This window comes from Sesamum indicum, linkage group LG5 (assembly GCF_026168435.1).
Source record: "Sesamum indicum cultivar Baizhima isolate 11 linkage group LG5, ASM2616843v1, whole genome shotgun sequence".
Classification (NCBI taxonomy): Eukaryota; Viridiplantae; Streptophyta; class Magnoliopsida; order Lamiales; family Pedaliaceae; genus Sesamum; species Sesamum indicum.
In genome coordinates, this window is record NC_142661.1 from 1,654,335 (window position 1) to 1,677,502 (window position 23,168).

Consider the following 23,168-nt stretch of genomic DNA (forward strand, 5'->3'; position numbering starts at 1 on the left):
TTAGATAAAGAGGTAATTTATTCGTTTTAAAAATCACAGACGAATATAATATATATATTTATAAAAAGTAATTTGCTCATTATAATATTAAAAATTTTGATTCGAATTCGTTTTGATTTTACCTAATGAAAGTGTTCCACGTTAGCTAGTAAATAATGGAAAGCGTTTTTAACAAGTATATCTCATTAAGTCTTCACCCAAAGTCCAAACACGTTGACGAAAAACAAAGAGCAAACACGACTTTAGTTAACAGAGCAATTCGCCTCCATTTCCCTTACTCCTCCAGGTCTGCTACTCAGCCGCTACAGACTGTCTGCTCAACTCTCTGCTCCCGTTTTCCTCCTTCTTTCAACCATGGAAGTTGATAAGGTAATCCCTATAATCTAACACGCACACGCACGTTTTAGTGTGTGTATTTTCTGTTTCTGTATGTGGGAAATGTATAAGTACTTTTGGTAGTCAAGAGCTGCGTACAGGGATGAGGGACCTGGATTCTTTGGAATAGTTCATATTAGGAATACGGTTATTGATTCTCTGTTGCTATTTTTTCTCGTTGTCTTGGTTTCGAATTGTTGGGTTTATGTACTTCGATTATGGTTTCTGCTTATGAAATAATCGGAGTAATAGTATGGAGAAGTGAAAACTGAATGTGAAATTCAGACAGATATGATGAGGCTGCATGTGTTTTTGCGTTATATTGTGGGAATTTATTATGGAGAGTTTTTTTTTTTTTTGTGTGGGGGGGGGGGGGTGAAGGATTTCTCTAGTTGACGTATAAAAAATGAAGAAATATAATCATGAATAGCTAATGCCTTATCCAATGCTTCGTGGCAGCATGCGATCGATGATGTAGTTACAATGGTTCTTGATCTTGCTGAAACTGACCCTTTATATGAGAAAAAGAAGGTGTGAGACTTTTTAAGTAGCAAATTTGTCTTTTTAGTTTTCGCTCCTTGTGATGAAACTGCAGCTATACAGTTAAATTTTTTATCTTTCCCCTTATGATAGAAACTACTCAAGGATATGGGTTTTGATTTGGAGAGCTCTGTATACATTAAAAGCTCGTCTACACCTGATCAGCTGAAGGATGTTTTAGATGTATTGCTTCGACGGGCAAGAATTGTAAACTTCAATGAGGTAACCTTTTCACTTTGAGAACTAATGGGACTTGCTTATTTTATAATATCATTCATATATCTATAGAAAGACTTATTCTGAATGTAGTGGAAGGAATTTTGTGTACGAAACTACTGATAATGAACAAGATTCACCATGGATGATAAAGGACTTCGTAGAACACCGAAATGGTCATAGCATCGAAATTGACTATGCATTAGCCTGTATTATTTCAAATCCGAAGAATTACCAGCGTACCTCAAGTTAAAGCAAAAAGCTTAAATGATAAAACTTTATATCAACAATGAACTTGGCATTAGACCTAGAGATTTAATTTATAATAAGATCCAAGATTTGCAATTTAGACTTCCTGAAAGTTGCTTTATTTGGACCAACACAACACTAAAGTAGCCAGAAAATTCCAAACTGAATATGCATTAGCCAGAATTGTTGAGAATGTGAAAATTACTAGAACATCTCCAGTTATAGAAACCACCTTAAACAAAGAAGACATTATCGACAATGAGCTTTATGTTACACCAAATGTTCTATTTCATTATCTTTGCCAAGATTTTCCATTTAAACTTCCCAGGCCTGTTGTTGTTTGCGCTTGGTTTCTTTAAGTAACTAAGTTTTTTCTATGAATGGATTGCTTTCAGGTAGAACTTTATTTTGGTCAAGATACCATTAATCTGGGGAATTGTATTAGTCCAAAGAATGAACTGGAAGCTCTCCATTCAATACTTGAAGTCATTGATAAGTCGCTATCCGGTGAAAAGTACACAATTAAAAGTATACAGCAGAGATTACGAGATGAAATTGTTGAAAGGATTGATAAAGTTGGAAGAAGATTTAGCGAAGTGGCAAAAATAGTTGGAGACTCCAGCTGTGAAAAGGAAAAGCGTCTATTAGATTGGGGCATTAACAATGGTGTAAAGGCAAAATTGGATATAGCTTGTGAGTGAATACAATGCATTGTTTTTGTTTGGCCCTTTCCTCAATGAGAAACAATAGATCTGCAGTTAGAAGGATCCAATGTTGCTGGGACGAAAAGAAAGTAAGGGTTAATTTCAATTCTTTTCCTTGATTCTTTTTTATCTAGATGTTGAAGGAGCAGGAAGAGGGGCCATAGCTAACGAGGACCTAAAAGTTGGAGATATTGCTCTGGAGATCCCTGTATCTGTCATCATATGTGAGGATGTTTTGCATGAATCTGACATGGTAATCTTGTTGCTTTATAAACATCTGATTGATGGCATACATGCTGTGCAGTTCTCTTATATTTGTGTTATAAATAACTTTATCTTGAAGGTAGTTCCCTATTTTTGAAAAAGTTGATGGGATATCTGAGGAGACAATGCTGCTGTTATGGAGCATGAAGGAGAAGCACAACAATAATTCCAAGTTCAAATTGTATTTCGATACGCTACCTAAACAATTTGACACGGGTAGGTCTTCTATTATCAGTTAGAGTTGTTGTTACCTATGAGGTATCATCTTGTTCTTCTTTATGCATTTATGTATGTTGATATACCTGGAACCCCTTGCTGTCGAAGTCATAGCCTGTTCATTCCTGCTGAATTTGCAGTTTAAATCTAACATATATATTTTGCATTCAATTTTTTTCCATAACTCAGGATTGAGCTTTGGGATTGATGCTGTCATGGCATTAGATGGAACCTTGCTGTTAGAGGAGATTGTGCAGGCCAAAGAGGTATTGTGCCTTTCAAATTTTATTCTAACTACACTTAATAACAACTTCTACACCTACATTGTTTGGACAACTAGAACTCTGTCCAGGATAGACAAAAAACCAATTTGGTTATACAAGATGCATATCTTTTCCTTTTCTTTTTGTTCCTTTTTTTCTTTTATGGTGGCTGCTTGTGGAGATGGTTTTATTAACTAGAAAGCCATAGGATGCTGAGATATTGTTAACTACTAGTTTTCACTTGTAGATGTTACTATGTCTGGCTTTTGCAATTGCGTTTTGAGACTTTAATGCAGCTTTCTTTTGTTTCAGCACCTACGTGCTCAATATGATGAGTTATTTCCTGCGTTGTCCAATCATAATCCCGATGTATTTCCACCAGAATTATATACGTGGGAGCAATTCGTATGGGCTTGTGAGCTCTGGTACTCAAATAGCATGAAGGTTATCTTCAGTGATGGAAAGCTAAGGACCTGCTTAATTCCAATTGCTGGCTTTCTCAATCACTCGGTAACATAGTCCCTTTTGTAATTCTGTACTTGTTTCTTTGCATATTGAAAAATTTGCAAGTAGACAAGCCAAAACTTAATATATAAAAAGGAAGTCTAAACTTTTTGAACCACTCCACTATTCAAAAAGACATGCCCACTTGAGGTTTGGTGTAATTTCTCGCAGACAACCTGCGGTTTGGGAAATTACATCTGGTATTCCTTATGTTTGTTTTTGTCTAACAAGTAGACCCCTCCGTTAGTCAAATTTTAGCGAATTTGCTGGTATCAGTAAAAAAGTTGAATGAAAATCTATATTTACCCCCGATTAACTCATTACTTACCTATTGCACTTCAAGCAAATTTTTCTCACCAAGCTACTCTTATACATCTTTACATAATAATACATGTGAGGAGGTATCTTCACATTTTAAGGGTATTTGCAAGTAGACAAGCTAAACTTAATATCTAAAAAAGGAAGTCTAGCCTCTGTGAACCCTCTTCACCATCCAAAGAAGATAGTTGCTGCACTAAGCTGAATTCTTGGACTCCAGAGGAATATTCTGCTTCATATTACTTGCTCCTGCACCATTCTCTTACAAGTCTCCACAATAGTTAATATCAGCATACAATAATTTATGTTTCCAGATTATGTTTTTTATTTCTCTTGTTACTGCTGATAGGCCAGATAATATTTCACGGAAGTCTTATAGGATTTTCTCGCTCAATTCAATATATTGAGCTCATTTTTGTTTCTCTCCTGAACAGATATGCCCGCACATAATGAAATATGGCCGAATAGACGCATCTACAAATTCTTTAAAGTTTCCGTTATCAAGACCCTGCCATTCAGGGGAACAATGCTTTCTTAGTTACGGAAACTTCTCCAGTTCTCATCTATTAACTTTTTATGGCTTCATACCACGAGGCGACAATCCCTATGATGTTATTCCACTTGGTACTTCCCTTAAAGTTGTCTTCTTGTGTAATAAGCCGAATATGCAACATTATCTCGTTTACTGACATTCGAATTCTTTATATCTAACCTTTCATTAATTACTATCTTTTTCGTCCCGTGTCAGATATTGATGTTGTTCAGGATGAAGATCCGGAAGTTGGACCAGCTGCATCTGAATGGAGCTCTCACATGGTTCGTGGTACATGGCTCTCCAAGAACCATGAAATTTTTCATTATGGATTGCCACACCCGTTGCTGGATCATCTCCGTAGAGCTCGAAATTCAGCTCCGCAGTCAAGTACCCCTGTGAGTTCCCTACCACATACACCAAAATCCTTTAGCAAAAATCTTGGATTCTACTCTTGCTAATTGTTGATAGTATGATGGTTTTCAGACACGGGAACTCTTGGAAACTGACCTCGATGTACTTACAGACCTAAGTTCAACTTTTGAAGCAATGTTGGAGAACCTCGGTGATGAAAAACTAGACAATGGGTATCTCCTGTCTGCATGCAATGTTATGCATCTCAAAAACTGAAAAAACCATCATATCTTGATGAAACTTTTTCTCTTGTAGGGAACGGACCAGCTGGGATGTTAAGCTTGCAATAGAGTTCAAGAATTTGCAAAGGAGGATCGTCTCCTCAATCTTAAGTTCATGCAACACTGGCTGTGAGTTGCTAGAATCTGAATTAGGCAAATACACAGTTTAGCACCCCCATGATCGGGTGACCTAACGTAGCCTAGTTCGTTGAGCTTTTTGTCAAGACAAATGGTTGCTTGTGTTTAGCACCACCATGATCAGGTGACCTAACGTAGCTTTTTTGACGAGACAAATGGTTGCTTGTGTCCTTTGAGTTTTAACCTGAAAAGGGATCGGGAGAAAACTCGAATCTTCTGTGACACCATCGTCTAGCTTCATGTGTTAGCATCATCGACACAACGGCTGCCGTTAAGTGAATGATAATTCTTGTTTATGTTAAATTGATGCTGCAGGTTGTGATAGAAGTATTATGCGTGATAATATGCATCATTTGACTCTAGAATTGTTAAGTATTTCATATATTCGGCTATTTTTTTTTTTTTGGATATTAAATTTTATAATCATGTGGATATGAAAATGAAATTCAATTTTAATAATATAGTCAATAATCTTTTATTAAAGTGTGGTGGGGTTGGATTGTTTGATTTAATATGATTGACTACCAGAAGAAGGTTCTGTGGTTGTAACTATTTCCTTTCGCATATGGATATGATTGCAGACTAGAAGTTTGCAGTTTCTTTCTTCCTTTATCTGCTTTTTTTTTTTTTTTTTTTGTTTTTGAGGAAAGAAGTTTGCAATTTTAGTATTCATAAAATGGATTTATATGTTCTTCAAGCAAACTAAATTCCATCCCCTTAAATGTTTCAAGGCACCTATTTGTGTGTGTATATATATATGTGTCAAAGTATATATTAAAAGTAAGGTTAATTACACTTATAACCCACCTAAAATGAAAAATTACATTTTCTCAAAAAAAAAATTAAAATTATATTTACACCCCTCTAAAAAAATTCACTTTTTACACCGGATTACTTTCGTTAGTATTTAGGATAATTATACTCCCCTCCCTTAAGGTTTGGTGTAATTATATATAGGCTCTCTGTGGTTTGAAAATTACATTTAGCATTCGTGAAATTTGCTTCTGTGTAATAAATTAGTCCCTCAATTACTCAAAATTCGACGAATTTATTTATATTAATAAAAAAATCAGAGAAAAAATTATATTTAATCCTGATTAGCTTATTATTGACTTATTACAGGTCGAATAAATATTTTTATGATTGAATTACCCTCATACGTCTTCATGCGTTAATGCATGCGTGGAGGTATATATTTATCGTTATAAGGGTAGTTTAATTCGAAAAAATTATTTGATCTGCAAGTAATAAATCAATCGAGGAGTCATTCAGATTTTTTGTTAATATCAGCAAATTCAGTGAATTTTGACTAACACGAAAATTTATTTATTAGACGGGATCAAACCTCAGAGGCGCTAAATGTAATTTCACAAACCACATGGGGTCTACGTGTAATTACACTAAACTTCAGGTGATAGAAGTGTAATCATCCCTAGTATTTATGTCAAAGTATTTTTTGTCAACTGCAACATTTTTCGTTCAAACTCAAACGAAAGAATTAGGTGTAAACGGTGAATTTTTGAAGGGAGTGTAAATGTATTCTTCACGCGCATAATTTATTATTAATTTTCATACTTTTTTTTAAAATATAAGTGCACAAGAATCCAAGAAATGAAATGAAGTTAGATGGGATGTCAGTTGGGAATGTTACATAATTCCTTTCAGTCTTTCCAAATGATAGAAACAAACAATAATTGTACCATTTTTTTGTTAAAAAATCTAATGCCAATAATCTCATAGTTGGGTTGGAAGGTATGGAAAGATGGTTTCTTGATTAAGATATTGGATGGTTGTTAGGGCTTGTGACCTGTGACTAGGATGGTGTTGTTGTGACTCATCCTCCAACATATATATATATATATAAATAAATTATTAAAGCATAAATAAAATAGAAGTCAACCAAGCAAATAATTCAAACAATTTAATTCACATGACCATCACAAAATTATTCTTGCTTTTTTATAGCATAAATATTTCATTTGCAATATGGTGTAAAGTTGGACTTTTGAACTTATATTCATTTTAATTTATTTCATTATTAAAATATACATTTTTTTAGTCAACAATGTTAATATATATATATATATATGTATATATGTGTGTGTGGTTTTAAAATTTGTAAAGGTGTATTTGTATGTAAATTATGTTTAATTGAAGATTTATTATAATATAATAGGATAAATTATAATAAATTTATCTGGGATTTGACATAATTGTGAACGACCCCTTATTGTTTGAGAAATTACTAATACTTCTAATATTCGACAAAATTATATAATCTTTGGATGAAGGTTTGGAACTATCAACTTTGTCCTTGTTATATTTTTAAAAAAACTAAAAAAATATTAAAAAAAAGTCGAACTAGATGGACGAAAAATTTGTAAAAATATTCTCCAATCAGTCCAATTTTTTTTTTATAAAAAAATAAATAAAATTATAAAATTCATAGTCCGCAGGGCAAAAGTTGAATAAAAACCTAAAAGAGACTAACTAGTTGGGCAAATTATTGAATGTTATTTATAATTAGGAGGTATTGATAGTTTTCAACAATGAGATTTTTATTTGTAATTATATAAATTTCAAAAAACTCGTTTATAAGTGCTTGAGGTGTGTTTCGCTCGGCCACATGATGAACATGTGAGCCGATAGGCGAACTAACATAAAGGGCCTGTAGGCGAGCCTAAGGTAAGGACAAGGACCTTAGCAACAATTTATTGAGATTTCACAGTGGTCTGAGATTTTAGATTTTGATTTCGTTTTGTGACGATGAGCAAAGCTATGAGTGCTTATTACAAATCATCAGAATTGATTCGGAAAAAGTTGAGGTTTTTTGTTAATTGAATATGTTAATATTAACAATTTTTTGCTTGATAACAAACTTTTTTCCTTTATATGTTGTTTAAATCTATCTCTAAAAATGATAGTAGATATACACCATTTATATATATATATATATATAGAGAGAGAGAGAGAGAGAGAATTTTTAATAAAAATTAGAGTAGGGCCTCCACATAGAAATGGGGTGGCTGGGTGGGCGACGACTGAACATGGACCGTCCACCGCCTCCGGCCGCCACCACCACTAATATATTCTAATAATAAATATAGTTATTATATTTTATCATTTAAATTATCATCATTTTTATATTTTAGCATCTAAATTATTTTTTAATAATTTTTTTTGTTGAAAAAACATTACATGCAGTTGACATGTGATATCTAAAGGTTAAGTGACGCGATATTTTCCACACATGCGCAGCATGTGATGTTTTTTTCAGACAGAAAAATCAACAAAAAGATGGTCACATATGGTAAACTGCAAATTTCATAAAGTTGAGATGGTAAAATTTGACACAAAAAAGAATTTCGATTACAAAGTGTAAAAATATGCATAGTTCGAATGTTAAAATATAATTTATTCTAATAAATAGGATTGCCGTAACTGATCCAGGTGCATTATAAGTGTCAATATGTACAGACTTACCGTAACTGTTGCACCATTGTGGTGTATGTGGTTCAGTAAAATATTGAGTGAATTTCATAGATTATCTTCCTAAGCATAAAATATGTACAATTTTTGATTTTCCAGTATTCTTACGATCTTCATTATCTTCTTAAGAATCGAAAAGTTATAATCGAAGCTTTCCGGCGTAATTCTAAGACGGTGTGTTTATAGGATCACATCTTGGAAAGCGTATCCTTTTCGTCTGGAGTATCAGTAATCCGAAATCACTTTAAAAAGATACCGTTTTGAGTTTTTCGGAATGATAAATACGAAAATAAATAAATAAATAAAACCATAAAAAAGATTTGATTGTATATGTCTTGAATGCAACTCTTTCCTATATTTCTTTTCTTTTGCTTTTGAGGAGCAAGTTATGTTGTACAACGCTACCATGTGGACCTGGAAGTCTTGGCCAATAAAAAATAGTCACTTTTGTTGTATTCTTTATTTGATTATTTCCTAAGTATTGGTCATGGGCAAGGGCAATTATGTCAACAACTCTACTAAATTCTTTTTCATAGTAATTATTTTATATTTTATATAAAAAAATTTGTCATCTTTTTCCAATCATTGCCAACAATACCCTCTTATGCATTTATTGTAAAATATAAAATTCACTAATTATGTGAATTTTTTATATTGTCAAGATTTTGTCTGATATACGATTTTTATTAAATTTAAAATAATTAAATATTATAGAATAAAAAAAATACAAAATCTTACATTTGTCACTTAAATCAGGCCCTGACGAGAAAATCTTGAAATTAACTTTAAATTTATATTATATATCGCAGTCAAAATTCTTAGAGTAATTAAATTCGGTAGAAATAATGTGAATTTACTCAAATGCTCTTATATATATACTTAGTTTTTCTCATAAATAACTGTATTTTTTATTAGTTAGTTATGTACATAGTATTTTGTTCATATAAATTTAGAATTAATTTATTTCATGAATTTTAATCAATCGTTCTTTATATATATAATTTATTTTAGAGTAAATTAAATGAATTTCTTATTTATCATAATTATAAATATTTTTTTTATTGTTTAAAATATTATAAATACCCCATATAATTAACGATCATCTAACAAATATTCTTTAAAATGGGCTGTCTACAAGGAAGTATTCGTAATTTTTTAAATATAGAGAATGCATTTATAATTATAAAATTTTCAAAAAAACTATTGTAATTTATCTTTTATTGTGTTTAACTGAATAAATATTAAATAAAATAAATATAAATAAGCATTTTGATAGTTATGTAAGAGCAAACAAAATAAAAATTAAAAAAAACAAAGAGGCAATGATGAGTGGTTGACTATAAACTAGACTCCTGCACCTGCCCACACCTAATAAAAAAACAGTTATTACAGCATCAACACGACGTCAAAGGGAAAACATAAAAAATTAAAAATCACAGAAACAGAACATACCCGAAAATTTGCAGAAATTAAAGGAACCAAAAGAAAAGCAAAAGTTGAATAGGATTTGTTCTTACTTCTCTCTCTCTCTCTCTCTCTCTCTCCTGTGGTGTCTGCTTTCTTAATCTCTCTTCCTTCTTTGCTTCCTCTTAGCAAAGAAGAGAAGGGAGTAAACAGCAATCTCAGACGTCCAGAGAAAAAAAAAGGGACAAAGACAAGAAAGCAATTATATATATATATAGTCATTTGTATTGAAGTTGTTGTTCTTTTGTTGCTGGGGAGAAGCAAAGAAGAGGGCTAAAGATGTTGGTTGCGAATAGTTTTGATTTATGGCAAAAGGACACCTTCTTTTCGGCAGCTGAGGAGGTTCAGCAATCTGCTGACATGTGAGTGTGTGTTCTATGTGTGCATCCTCCTTACTCTTTTTTTATTAATTCTTGCTCCCTTTTCTTTGTTTTGTTCGGATCTCTACTTTTTCGTGTATATTGATCTGGATCTGGTTTGTTTTGTGGGTTCTTGGTTCTTGGCTTGTGCTTTTTTCTAAAGTTTGCTTCTTTCTTGATTTGTATGATGTAATTTTCTTTTCTGTGATGGGTTCTGGATTTTGGTTTTTAATAGGGTTTTAAGGAGGTTCTGAGAAATTCTTGTTTCCTTTGATTTTCTTGTTCTTTTGATCCAACTGTGGTTTACTTGTCTGTGTTCTTATGCTTACATTTTCTACTTGGTTCTGTTCTTTTGAGGTAATTTTGAGTATTTAGGTGAGTTGTGCTTCTCAGCTATTATGTAATTGTATTTTCTATTGAGATAGAAAGGTGAGAATAATTAATGAAAAGCAGTGTGTTGAGATTATTGCTGAAAATAAGATTGAATTCCTGTGGATGATATATGTAGATAAATAGTTTAGGCCCTTTTCCTCTTTCAATGACTTGGTGCTTGCGAGTATACGATGGAATAAGAGGTTTATAACATTCTTGATGTTGGTTTAACGGAAGACTGGTCGAGAAATGATTGCTGAAGTTAACATTCTGTTTCGCGGTTTTGCTTTGGCAGAATGGAGTCGGCTTATAGAACATGGCTCAGAGCAAGAAGAGAAGGATTGATACCTCAGCATTTAGATGAACTTGATAGAGAACTTCAAATGGCTCTGGGCACTGCAAAATGGCAGGTATGTTACGCGGTTTTATATTGAAGCTTAATACGTCTCTCATGTATTTAGCTTGTGAAAATTAGGTGCTAATTGTGCCTTTCTCCATCTTAGCTACTTTCTTAAATTGTTTTCCTAATGTTTACAGCTTATAATGTCCATACAAATTTGTGTTGCTTATACTTCATCTAATTCACTTTTTCTTTTTCACATTTGTGATTGTGATACTGTATAGTTGGAAGAGTTTGAAAGGGCTGTTCGTCTAAGCTACAGAAACCAAGGTGATGATATTACAATTACCCGGCATAGGCAATTTGTTTCTGCTATTGAAGACCAAATTTCCCGTGTCGAAACAGCCCTGAAGGAGTCACTGAACGTGGAAGGGAAGAAACCATTTCGGTGGGTAAATTTGGATGAAGAAGATTGTGATGACTTGGCTCTTTTTCTTTCTGGAGCTCCGGGTACATCACAAAGGATCAAAGATGAAGGCGTAAAGCTGGGAGCAACGGCAACTGGCTCGCTTGGTAAAAGTAATACAAAAGAAGACAGCAGTTTCGGCTCCGAGGTTGGTTCCAAAATGCAGATCCAGACCCGTGGGCAGAGTTCAGAAGACGTTACCACAAGTATTGATGATATCAATTGCATCATAGAGCTACAAGAGCGCGAATTTCCTGAGGCAGGAGACGAAATTAGCTGTCAAGCTGATCAAATCACGAATAACCGCAGAACTTGGAGCTCACCGGAGAGGACTCCTCTTGAGATAGTTATTGATAGTGATGAAAGAGAGAAGACTGCATTGATCGAAGCAACACCCAAAGAGAAAGGTTTCAGACCCTTCTTTTGGAGGTCGAGGGGCGAAAGCTATCCTGGAGCCAAAGCAGTGCTAATGCATGCCCAGATGAAAATGGTCACTTGGATCAATCAGGTAGGTTTGACAGTATTGCTGTGATGATTACTTTTAAAACAAACCTAAGAGTTTTTTAGGAGAAATTAGACGTCCGTGGGTAGATGCATGTGTAGTTTCTTATCAATAAATATTGTGATTGTCATTTTCTTTAAACGATATAATTTATGAAATATCCTGATTTGCAGCACTGGAGAGTAGCTCATAGAAGTCAGAGACAACAACAGGGGTCACTAGTGCTGCCAGTCCATTCTATACGTTTCCTGCTAGCTTTGATGCTAACCATTTTTTTAGTTGGTATGTCTTTCTCTACTGACTTCTATTGGCAGTTCATGCCTGAACCTTATTGTTCCATTCTAAATATAGAAATACATGCTTGTTTCACATCTACTTTGTGATGCTGTCAGCATACATAGCTCTGGAGACTCGTGGTCTTTTTAACATTCTTGCTAGTTGAATATCCAATATTAAAACGTGTTTTTGTGCTTGTACACCAACCCCCCCACCCCTTGCGCACCACAAGTATATATATGGGAACATTGCAATTTTAGTCCTTTAACTTAAGGGGGTTGGCATTTTTGGTCATGTGCGAATTAATTTCCTCGATTTAGTCTGGCAACATTAAAATTTTGGCATTTTAATCCTTTTCCGGCAAGTTACACCGGAAATTGTATATTACTTGCACATGGCTCAATTAAATTGCAATTTGAGTCTCGTGCAAGACAAAAAATGCCGACTCCCTGAGTTACAACAACCCCTCCTAAGTTACAAGACTAAAATTGCAATTTCTTTCGGTCATGTGCAAGTCACATGCAATTTCCTGTCAAATTGGCCGGAAACGGACTTAAATTCCCAAAATTTTACTAAATCGAGAAAATTGATTCGTCAGGACCAAAGATACCACCCCCCATAAGTTACATGACTAAAATTGCATTTCTTTTCTCCTATATGTAAATATGTGTGTGTGTATAGAAGCTTGAAGGTGATACTTTCAACTTTTGGCACCTCAGATGAAGCTTTTTGTCAGCTCATCCTAGGCCTCATCTAGGGAGGAAAAAGAGAAAAAGGGACTAAACAAAGTTGATATAGAGCAAAAGAAAAGTATCTTATGCAAAACATGAACACAAATGGTTTTGGTGTTTGCATTGTGCCAGTATTCGGTTGGTTTTGAATTGCATTTTTCAGCCTTCAGCAGTATGTAATAATATTGTGAGCTTCTGGCAGTAAACTGCTGCCACCAGTTAGCAGACGTTTTGTATATGATCAAATTTGTTGATGACACCATGATCTACATCTTCTATGAGAAGCTTGCAGTTTTTTACTTCACTAATACCGGACACCTCGGGATTTATTTAGTTCATCCAATTTGTGTTCGTACACCTTCAAGACGATAACTATGGAAAATCATGCTAAGATTCATCATTTTGTTTATGCAGTACCGTTTCTTCTCTACACGACTTAAGCCATGTGGAGAACTGATGTGCCCGAGCACGGAAACAGGTATGTATGCAACACTTTTAACTCGTTATCAACAATAATAGTGGTCATAAATTGATCGGAAGAATCATACTCAAACAGCTATTTCTCTGTGCTCGTCTTTTAGGTTTGTCGGTTTGCTTGGTGGTGGAGTCTTGCATATCGTTGGCGGGGCTTCACGCCTTCAAGTATGGATATCTAGTCTCGTCGAATGAACTCTCAACTTGCTCGAGGGTCGTCAGATGCGAACTTCAATCATCAAAATAAATCACAGGATGATTCGGTTAGATTTGACAGAAACCTCTCCAAGAATGTGGAGAAGGTAGAGTGTTGTATATTATTGAAATGTAACTTTCCCCTATATACAGAAGTAATTCATGAAGAGAAAGAACTTCTGACATCAAAGATTTGTTTGTATACTTGTTAGCATTCTCCATTGGGATGTGTTTGTAAAGAGTGTCTCTCTCCAAGTTTGCTTTTCTGCCTTCACTTCACTTCACATCTCATAGCATATGATGGTGTAAAATTGGCGAAAGCGCAAGAACAACAACACAAATAGCATAAGCAATAATAAATTAATTAATAATCAAATCAAAACTAAGAAGTTGACTAAAAAATAAAACAGTAAATTAGATTTTATCATTCGAATTATGTCCGTTTTTATACTTTGGCATCTAAATATTTTTTTGTCAACTTACCCTCTCAACTTTATGAAATTCGCACTTTACGATATATGAGATTTTTTTATTTATCTTTTTGTCGGAAAAAAACATCACATGATGTGCACTACTTGTGGTTTTCTTTTAACAAAAATTTGGTTGAAAACAGTTATAAATGGCAAAGTACAAAATTTTGTAAAGTCGAAATGATAAATTAACACAAAAAAAGTTTAGATGTTTAAGTGTGAAAATAGTTATAATTGAGGATGGTAAAATGTAATTAACCCAAAATAAAAATAAGTTAGGAACTCGTTATTTATTCGCCAAAACTCAAAAAGTTCAGGGATTATTTACCAAATTAACAAAGCTCAGGGGGGTGACTGTAATTACCCAGAAAACTCCACTAACAGATACAACCATCAAAGCCACAATGTACAAGTCTACGTTCCACGCTGTGCAGTTAAAACTTGTACATTACGCGTAGTCACTTTCCCCAACCCCTCCCCTCCAATCTCTGCATCTAGCCAACGACGAGTCTAACAAAGATCACAGGGAAGATCACTGATCTGGAGCTACAGTGAGTGTTTCCTCTCCCATTCCCCAAGAACACACTCGAATTCGCGTATCCCGAATTCGAATTCTTTATTCTTGCTCCTGAAGCCTGAGCCAAACCTCAATATCCGAATCCCAGATCAATCAGTCGAATAATTACCAAGAATCCCAATGTCGTGTTTAGCTCTAGCTCTCCAACCCGCAAATGGACCCGACATATTGCTCCAAAGTCGAGAGTGGTTTCCCCCTTCCCGCGCGCTCATGGCCCTTTCCGCCTTTCGCGAGACCCGCCTCGCCTTCGCGAAGAACCAGCATCAGCCCGCCGCCTCGAGTAATTTCAGTTCAGATCCCTCCTCCGATTCACTAGGAGACGACCCTTTGGCCGCCTCCTCCGGTCAGGTCATCGTCGGCGTTGAATCCCGCTATCGGGTTGTGTACCGCCTTGTCAACTCAATTTACGTTCTCGCTGTTACTGTAATTGAAGACTCCAACAACAATGTTTTTGAGTGTATTCATATTGTGAATCAAGCTGTTTCAGTGGTGGTCACTGCGTGCCGTGGTGTTGATGTGACCCCGGAAAAATTGGGGAAGAAGTATGCGGAAATTTACATGGCTTTGGATATAGTTTTGAGGGGAGTTAGTAGCATTAGACTGGCGGCAATGCTCGCGTCGATGCACGGGGATGGAATTGCCAAGATGGTGCATTCAGCTGTTCAGACTGAGAGTAAGATCCGGGGAGCTGATAGTTGGGTTAGTTTGGAGCATCAAGCAGTGGATCATGAGGCTGGTGTGGAGTCATTTTCACACGCATCGTTTGAGTTGCCTGCCGAGACATTGCAAGCTGGTGATGAGGTGGCTGCTGCGACATTAGTGTTTTTCCAGCAAGGTGAAGAGAAGGAAGTGACTAAGGTTGAGGAAAGTGAGGCAGAGAAAGATCCGTTTGCAGCTAGTGATAGGATCAATAAGCCAGAAGAAATGCTGATGGAAGGGTTTAAGAAGGATAAAGATACTGGAGTTTCAGATGTGAGCAAGGCACTGGCAGGACTTGAGGTGACTACGCTGCCTCCAGCTGCAGCTACAGAATCAACGCATATAGGTGTGGAAGGATTTGAAGGAAACTATGGTGGGATTGAGTTTTCTAATGATGGGTCGACGCTACCTGAAGATTTTGAGGGTATTAATGATGCTTGGGGTGGCGGATTGGATGCATCTGAGTTTGTAGGGCCGAAGAAGGTTCCGAAGGATCGGGGTCTTGGTGGTTTGGAATTTTTGGAGACTAGCGAGCCCCCAGCTGCAGCTGTGGCTAAAGCTGGCGGTGAGGAGAAGATCGAGGATATGTTGGTGAAGAAGACTGAAATGAAGGGTCCAGAAATGTATATTGTGGAAGAGATAAGTGCAGAGTTTAGGGAATCATTACTTGCTAGAGTTGGGCTGATGGGCATGGTTTATTTGAAAACAATGCCTCCAAAATCCTCTTCAGATGATAAAGAAACTGAATTCTCGTTTAAGGTTGAAGGTACAGACGGAGTTAAGAGGTTTGCAGTGCAAAGCTCTAGGGTGAGCAGCCTTGGAAGTGGTTTGTTTCATGTGAGGACAGTCCCTTCACAGGAACCTATTCCAATTATAAAGTATAGCTTACTACCCCGTATGACTCCACTGCCTATTAGGATTCGGCTTGTCAAACGCCTTAGTGGAACGTTACTTTCTGTTATGATACAGTATGTGTCGAATCCAAACTTGCCAGTTCCCTTGAATAATGTGACAATTGTTCTCAAATTGCCTGTAGACCCCACCCTGTTAAAAGTGTCGCCCAAAGCAGTATTGAACAGGTCTGAAAGAGAATTAAAATGGCATATTGATGAGATTCCTCTGAAGGGTAATCCTGGTAGGTTGAGGGCGAGAATGCCTTTGGAAATTGGTGAGGATGATGATGGATCAGATCTTGAGATATTTGGTTATGTCAAGTTTTCTGCTCAAGGGACTAGATCTTTGTCTGGCCTTTCCCTAAGGCCTGCTTCTGAAGGCAAGACAGATTTCTATGAGACTGATCACAGGTATGCAAGTGGGGTTTATATTTGCAATTGAGAATGGGAAAATTAGCTTTTCCATAATGGGTTCCTGTATCAGTTTGTTTTTGTTCTGATGAGTTTTGTGGTTAAGGAAGTTTGTAGCACTCTTTGTGTTGTAGCCCGTGTTCTGATTCATTTTTCTTGTAAAAAAAGAACTCCATATTTTTACATGTTATTGACCATTTGCCTTGTTTAACTACTCTGAGTTGTATGTGGTGTATGTTATTATAGTAATATGTATTTGAAACCTGCTAGACTTTTCTGATTAAATCTTTGGGAAAAAGTTCTATTTAGAAATTGAAAACTTCATTAGGAACAGGAATTCTAGGTATTATTGTATATGACTTAAATGTTGCATATGCACCATAAATAACTTCAGTTGTTGATTGGTAAGTAAAATACTAACAATTTCAGATAGTGCGAGTGTGTGACTTATTTGTTGGCTGGTTAGTTTTACTGATGCATTTGTAATGTTATGCACTGTTCTAATCTTTCTGTTAGTTCTTTTGATAGATAGTGCTAGTCTTTCAGATATAATTGATATACTGCTTGGCTTGCATCATCAGAGGGGATTAGTAGTTGTATAACTTTTACCTTGTTGCCTAATAATCTGTACAAGAAGCCTCTATGCTCTTGAATGACATATTTCAAATTTAAATACCTCTGAAGCTTCTCCTGTTCCACTTTCTATCTTTACTCGAGGTCCGTCTGTTTCTCTTGTTTTCTTCAGTGTAGGAAACATAAACTATGAATAGGAAAAAGAAATAAAAGTGCTGAATTAGCTTTGCTCCACTCTCTTTAGATCTTGACTTTTTGGGGTACCCCTCTACTAAATTAGTGAATTGTTAGCATGTTTTTGTTGGTTGATTTATGAACTCTGCTACTGAATCAGTGAACTGTTATCATGTTTTTGTTGGTTAATCTATTAACCCTGCTTCAGTTTTTCCTGTGGTTTACATCAGGGGATCCATTATCAATTATATTTCCTGATTCTAAATTCTATGTACCATCTTTCTGTATAATCTGAAGCACCTTATTTATAGATTTTCTTCGAAGGCAGGATGGGATAAATTGTCTGAACACTAGATTATAGCTCTCCATTGTTATTGCTCATGTACCAGACCCAATGAGTCCAAAATGACTTAGATGAGAAACAAAGAACATGCTTACATTTTACTGAATTGAAACACACATTTATAAACACATGCGGACATTGATGCTCTCAGTGCATACTTAGTAGTTCCATTAGTAATTTGATTGATCTCTCAGTGCATGTTTTCCCAGTATCCTATTGTCCCCTTGATATTTCCTCAAAACATGCAGGCAAGTAAACTATTTTACATCTGGCCATATATCATTTGGTTTTAACAACGGAAGTAATTCCACCTATACCCCCGCCCCAAAGCAACAGAAGAATATCTGGACCATGAGCTTTCACCATTGCTTATTTGCTTTCCTTCATAAACTTTTTGGTCCGAAAAAAACAAAAATCTGTATATTGCAGATTAGAATAAGGTTCATAACCTATGAAGACAGAAAGGCTCTGTGGACTTGATAACTAATGGTACAAACATTATTCTACAATAAAAAATAATACGATATAATCTCATCTTATGGGGTTTCCAATGCAGAAAAGGAAACTCTTACATGGTTCTTTACATCACTGTGTCCTATTTGTAGATCAAAGTATTGGCAGAAGAATGAAAACTATCAGAGTGCAGATCAAGTGAACGAAGAGATTATATAAATTGTGGCTCTTAAAGCTTAGACAATATTAGATCGAACCCTGTCAATAAAATCAGAGGCAATTGGGTCGAACCATGACAATAGGTAAGTATCTAGACATTTTTGTTGCCCTTCACGCCCTGGGTGAGCATGAACATATGATGACTCTCCCTCCTCCTTGCACCTCCAACGATGCACACACTTCATGAGAATCCACAAAAAGATGTTTTCATGTTACTTTAAGGATGGTCTTGCTGTTACTCCCATTCTTAATTTTAGATGTTTCAAAACATTCTTGATATTCTCCACTGACCATTAAGTGGTATACTGGGGATAGTTTGATACATGATGATTAAAATGATAACAAACAAATAGATAAATGATCAATAAGATCACATGGGCAGCAACAATGAATTAAATGTGGACTTGTAGCGAAATGCTAAAAGGAAATTCTGATCTCAGCTATTACCTGTTCAACTCACCAATGAGGAAAACAAGAGGTAACATGAAATCTTCTGAGGTTGTTTTATTGCTGAGACTTAGCGAAAACAAAACAAACAACTTGCTATAGAACTTGGAGAAAAAAGCATGGATGTACCTTTAATGATTTGGGCTACACTATTATTTTACATTGTCTAGTTGCTTTTGTATGTAGACACTGGGAACAAAATTATGTGTTAGTGCATGTTTATCAGTTGGAAAGGTGAAAAATAGCTGGTACACAAAAGAGCTTACATTTGTAGTTAGCCATCAGTAGCTGATTGATTTCTGAGGCAGAAACAGTTTAGGGAACTAATTGTTACTTCTATCTGCTCACTGGGTACTCAGGCTAGCATGAAAAATCTACTGAAGGAGAGGCTGTTGTTTCTGTGAGGCTCCTCTTTTCACTTTTAAGACCCCTGTGATTAGTCTTTCTTGGTACTGTTTATTTACGCTTGTCTTGTATAGGAAAAGCGACAGTACTAAATTTCACTTACTGATGGAGTGGGTTTTTAAGTCAAATACATTTTCAAAAATGAGAAGGTAGCTGGGCAGGTGAGTAGGACCATTTTCTTTATACTCACGGAAAGTTATAACCATGAGAATTGAAGTTAATATAGACTTATTGGCTTTTGAGAATGGTTGATCCACAGGAGCCGGGTAGATGTGCACGAAGAAAATGGGTCTGATTAATGAGTTAGATTAGAATGTACATTTGTGCCTGTTCCACAGGTAATCAACCTTGAAAGTCGACAAATAGACAGTCGATATTGGACCTGCTTCAGGGTTTGTTTTATTAGTCTTGTGATGGGCTTTTTTTCCATTTGCGAAGATCTCAGATTGTAGAAAACATTGAGTATTCAACTGTTCTGCTGGTACTTTCAGATTGTAGAAAATATTGAGCATTCAACTGTTCTGCTGGTACTTTGGTTATTAGCTTAGTACCTCCTCTGTTTTGAAATTATTACATGCTCATATGCTTTGAAGTTAGCTGTTAAGCGAGTATGCTTTCTTTGCTCACCCATAAACATGTCTTCACAGTTTTCTCTTTTCCTTTTATGACATTAATCGACACTAAATTGAGAATTAGAGTTGTAAGTTGTACATCATCTTCCCGACATTTTAGTTGTATTTCTTTGTATAATGATGATGATTTCCAAGTTTTATATATATATATATATATATATATTCTGTATCCCTCTTGCAGCGGTCAATATCATTTATAGACAGACAACAATAATCAACACGGAAAAAAGTGTGTCCTGGGGAAGCTTCTAAAGTATGCCTTAATTTCAACTGCTTTGCATTCATCAGATGCAGTCATGTCTTGATTAAATGAGGTGGTTGTCTGTTGAATTAGATATGATGCTGTTAGTTTTTCATTTTATGCCATTGTTGTACTTTGCATCAAATTTCCGTGTTCCTGTTCACAACACAAGTGGGTTTGATGTGCATATAAAATAAAATGTTGTCGTGTACAATCTAATCCGACTTAAGGGATGTTTGCAATGGCTTCTGCTTTTGTGACGGAACAAAGGTTAGGCATCCTGTAAGAATGTATGATTCACTTGTTTTGATAAGGGCTTAATCAGTTTGAACCATGCTCTCCTCTCATCATGTCTTGAACTATTGATGCTTTGAAATAATTGAGTTGGAATCATGCTTCATCATTCAGACAATCTTCTTCTTTACAATTTTCGTTTTTGTCCACTCTCTCGACACCCCTCCCAATCCTCAAGAACCAAAAAAGACAAGTAATTGTGATTATTATGAGTCGTAGAAATGAATTTGAAATGGGGGTATTCATGTGAGGAACGTGAGGCTTGTGCTGCTGTTCATTGATTTTGGGGGCCCTTCAGACAAAATTCTTACCCCTCTCCTCCAAGCTTTCTCAAGTGCACATTCACAACCATCATAATCCAAGTGACTTATATATATATAGAGAGAGAGAGAGAGAGGAGAGATGTCGGAAAACTGTACTTAACTCTACATGTTAGAGCCTTGTTTCAATTTAGTTTTATTTATTATAATTTTCTCATATACATCTTAAAAATTTAAAACCTACCTCGACCACTTTTTGGTCCCAAGTAAATTACGATCCTCGTTGTAAAAAGGGCCAAAAAAAAAAAAAACCCTTGACTACATTCAAATTTTATCCAATTTCAACTTGCATATAGATTCATAATTGAATATCCTATAATACTTGATTGCTTATTTTTTAATATAATTTGTTTTGCAAATGTATGTAACTCAAACATGTTATAGATTTGATATAAATTAGATTATATTTGCAAAACTAATCTATAATATTAAAATTTGACCTAAGTTGAACCTAATTATTTCGAGTAGGTCGAACACTAAACACTTACATAGACATATCTGTATATATATTTGTACAGACAACATCATCATCATCATCAAAATTAATTTGCCAAAGTTGATCACTTTATATCTTCTAAGTAAAGCAAAGGACTCGTTGACAAAAGGTTCATTATATATATACAATCGAAAAATGAAGACTCATGTCTTCATCACATGTTACATATATCGAACGTACTTATAATATTCTTTAAATTATATATTTTTCGTCTCATTACATAGGTCCATCAGTACTCCCCAACTTTGTGACAAAAAAACTATAGGGTAGTAAGTAAAAATTTGACGTCGAAAAATCTCACGTGATAATCACGTGATCTTGATCGATTTTGCCTTAATTAGAAATGTGGCACGAGACCAATTGATGCTGTGACGGCCACACTTGCATGATTCTTGCAACTCAACACCCTCAGCAAATCATGGCCCCACGAACTCCTCCGCCCCGCAGGAATTCCTCCTCCGCCGTCAACTCCCGGGAACATGCTCCCCGGATTCCGGCGAACCTGCCGGTTTTTCATATCCCGGAGATCCATCTCCTGCTGCAGTCTCAATGGACCAAACATCAAAACGAACCACCTGGGCTTCGGAGCCACCTTCAACGACCCGTCTGATTTCGCCGAGCTCTTGGAAAGACTCCGGTGGATATCCAACGGTTCGGGTTTCACCAGCAGGGCTGATGAACTCCGACGTCGGAACTTTGGACGGCCGCCGCGCGGCAACCTCGTGCTAGCTACTCCGTTGGGTGTGGTCGGATTCAACTCCGGCAAGGAGTACTGGCAGTACCTTCTGGAGAAATCAGCAGCGTCGTGCTCGGAGAGGGATTTGAGGATTCGAGGGCGGCGGAAATGGGGGTGGGAGGTGGGGAGGAGCTTGCCGCAGAAGATGATATCTTCTGCATGGGACATCTCGGAGGTGAAATCATTGAAGAACTCGAAGAAATCGGAGGGTTCGGAGGATGATCGACGGCTGTTGTTGTTGATCTTGGAAGAGTCTCTTTTGTCGGGGTCGTCTCCGGAATTCAGAGGGAAATCGCAGAGGGAGAGCGTCTCCTCCTCTTGATCAGCTTCTTCTTCTTTCATGTTTGTGTCATCCATTTCAAGAAAAGAAAGGGCGTGTTTGGGTTTTTTATGCTAAATTGAGAAGAAACTAAGAGGTTTGATGTGCATTTATATATACACACAAATATATCAATGTGTGTCTCTCTGTGTGTGTGTGTGTGTGTGAGAGAGAGAGAGAGAGAGAGAGAGAGAGAGAGAGAGAGAGAGAGAGAGAGGCAAGGGGGGTAAGTAGGGAGAATTACATTAACTTTTGTAGTATATATGTAGTGTATATGCCAAGAATTCGAAAAAAATTATAATTTACTCCTGTGATATGAGAAATATGTAAAAAGAAATTCTTGTAAAAAATATAATATCAAATTATATATCTCCTGTATTTTAAAAAATGAAGCAAATTATCCCTTATATATCTAAACTATTGATAGAAGAGTAATTTGCTTCATTTTTCAAAATATAGGTGGATAATTTGTTAATTCTTTTTTTCAAGAGTTTATTTGCTCATTTCATTTAATCAAAATTATATAATTCTTGTACGAATAGGTTTGAAATTGCCCATTTTGCCTTTATTGTATTTCTTTTCAAAAATAAAAAATATATATAAAAAATGGACAAGGCGAATGAAAAATTTTAAAGAATAACAAAAGAAATTCTCTACTTAGTCTGTAAAAACAAATAAAATGATAATTTATAGTTTACAAGGATATATTAGTCAATTTACTATAAAAAAAATGATAAAAATCTAACGAATACTAACGGATTGAGCTAGTTATTAGATGACCCTTAAAATTAGAGAGGTTATATGTCTCGTTCAAAAAGGTGGGAGTATATATTATAGATGTTAC

At 35.7% G+C, this 23,168-nt stretch overlaps 4 protein-coding genes across 5 annotated transcripts; 3 read left to right on the top strand and 1 right to left on the bottom strand.

Annotated features, from left to right (window-relative positions):
* The first annotated feature begins 213 nt into the window (after positions 1-213).
* Positions 214-5,437, top strand: LOC105162846 (SET domain-containing protein). Of its 2 annotated transcripts, XM_011080998.3 has the most exons (12): positions 214-369; positions 835-906; positions 1,009-1,137; positions 1,776-2,073; positions 2,219-2,337; positions 2,432-2,564; positions 2,754-2,830; positions 3,140-3,337; positions 4,084-4,273; positions 4,398-4,579; positions 4,668-4,768; positions 4,851-5,437. In XM_011080998.3, the coding sequence occupies exons 1-12, from the start codon at positions 355-357 to the stop codon at positions 4,984-4,986; spliced, it is 1,650 nt and encodes a 549-aa protein (XP_011079300.1). In that variant the 5' UTR covers positions 214-354; the 3' UTR covers positions 4,987-5,437. The 2 variants fall into 2 exon arrangements, with proteins under 2 accessions (XP_011079300.1, XP_011079302.1); XM_011081000.3 differs by lacking the exon at positions 835-906.
* Positions 5,438-9,905: 4,468 nt separating this feature from the next.
* LOC105162845 (Syntaxin/t-SNARE family protein) lies at positions 9,906-13,861 on the top strand. The gene is made up of 6 exons (XM_011080997.3): positions 9,906-10,269; positions 10,934-11,048; positions 11,263-11,952; positions 12,120-12,228; positions 13,368-13,431; positions 13,535-13,861. The coding sequence occupies exons 1-5, from the start codon at positions 10,187-10,189 to the stop codon at positions 13,391-13,393; spliced, it is 1,023 nt and encodes a 340-aa protein (XP_011079299.1). The 5' UTR covers positions 9,906-10,186; the 3' UTR covers positions 13,394-13,431; positions 13,535-13,861.
* Positions 13,862-14,518: 657 nt separating this feature from the next.
* Positions 14,519-16,883, top strand: LOC105162844 (muniscin carboxy-terminal mu-like domain protein). The gene has a single exon (XM_011080996.3). It carries the CDS (start codon positions 14,790-14,792, stop codon positions 16,701-16,703), a length of 1,914 nt encoding a protein of 637 aa, XP_011079298.1. The 5' UTR covers positions 14,519-14,789; the 3' UTR covers positions 16,704-16,883.
* A 4,461-nt stretch (positions 16,884-21,344) lies between these two features.
* LOC105162950 (uncharacterized) lies at positions 21,345-22,522 on the bottom strand. The gene has a single exon (XM_011081130.2). It carries the CDS (start codon positions 22,360-22,362, stop codon positions 21,607-21,609), a length of 756 nt encoding a protein of 251 aa, XP_011079432.1. The 5' UTR covers positions 22,363-22,522; the 3' UTR covers positions 21,345-21,606.
* Between the last annotated feature and the right edge of the window lie 646 nt (positions 22,523-23,168).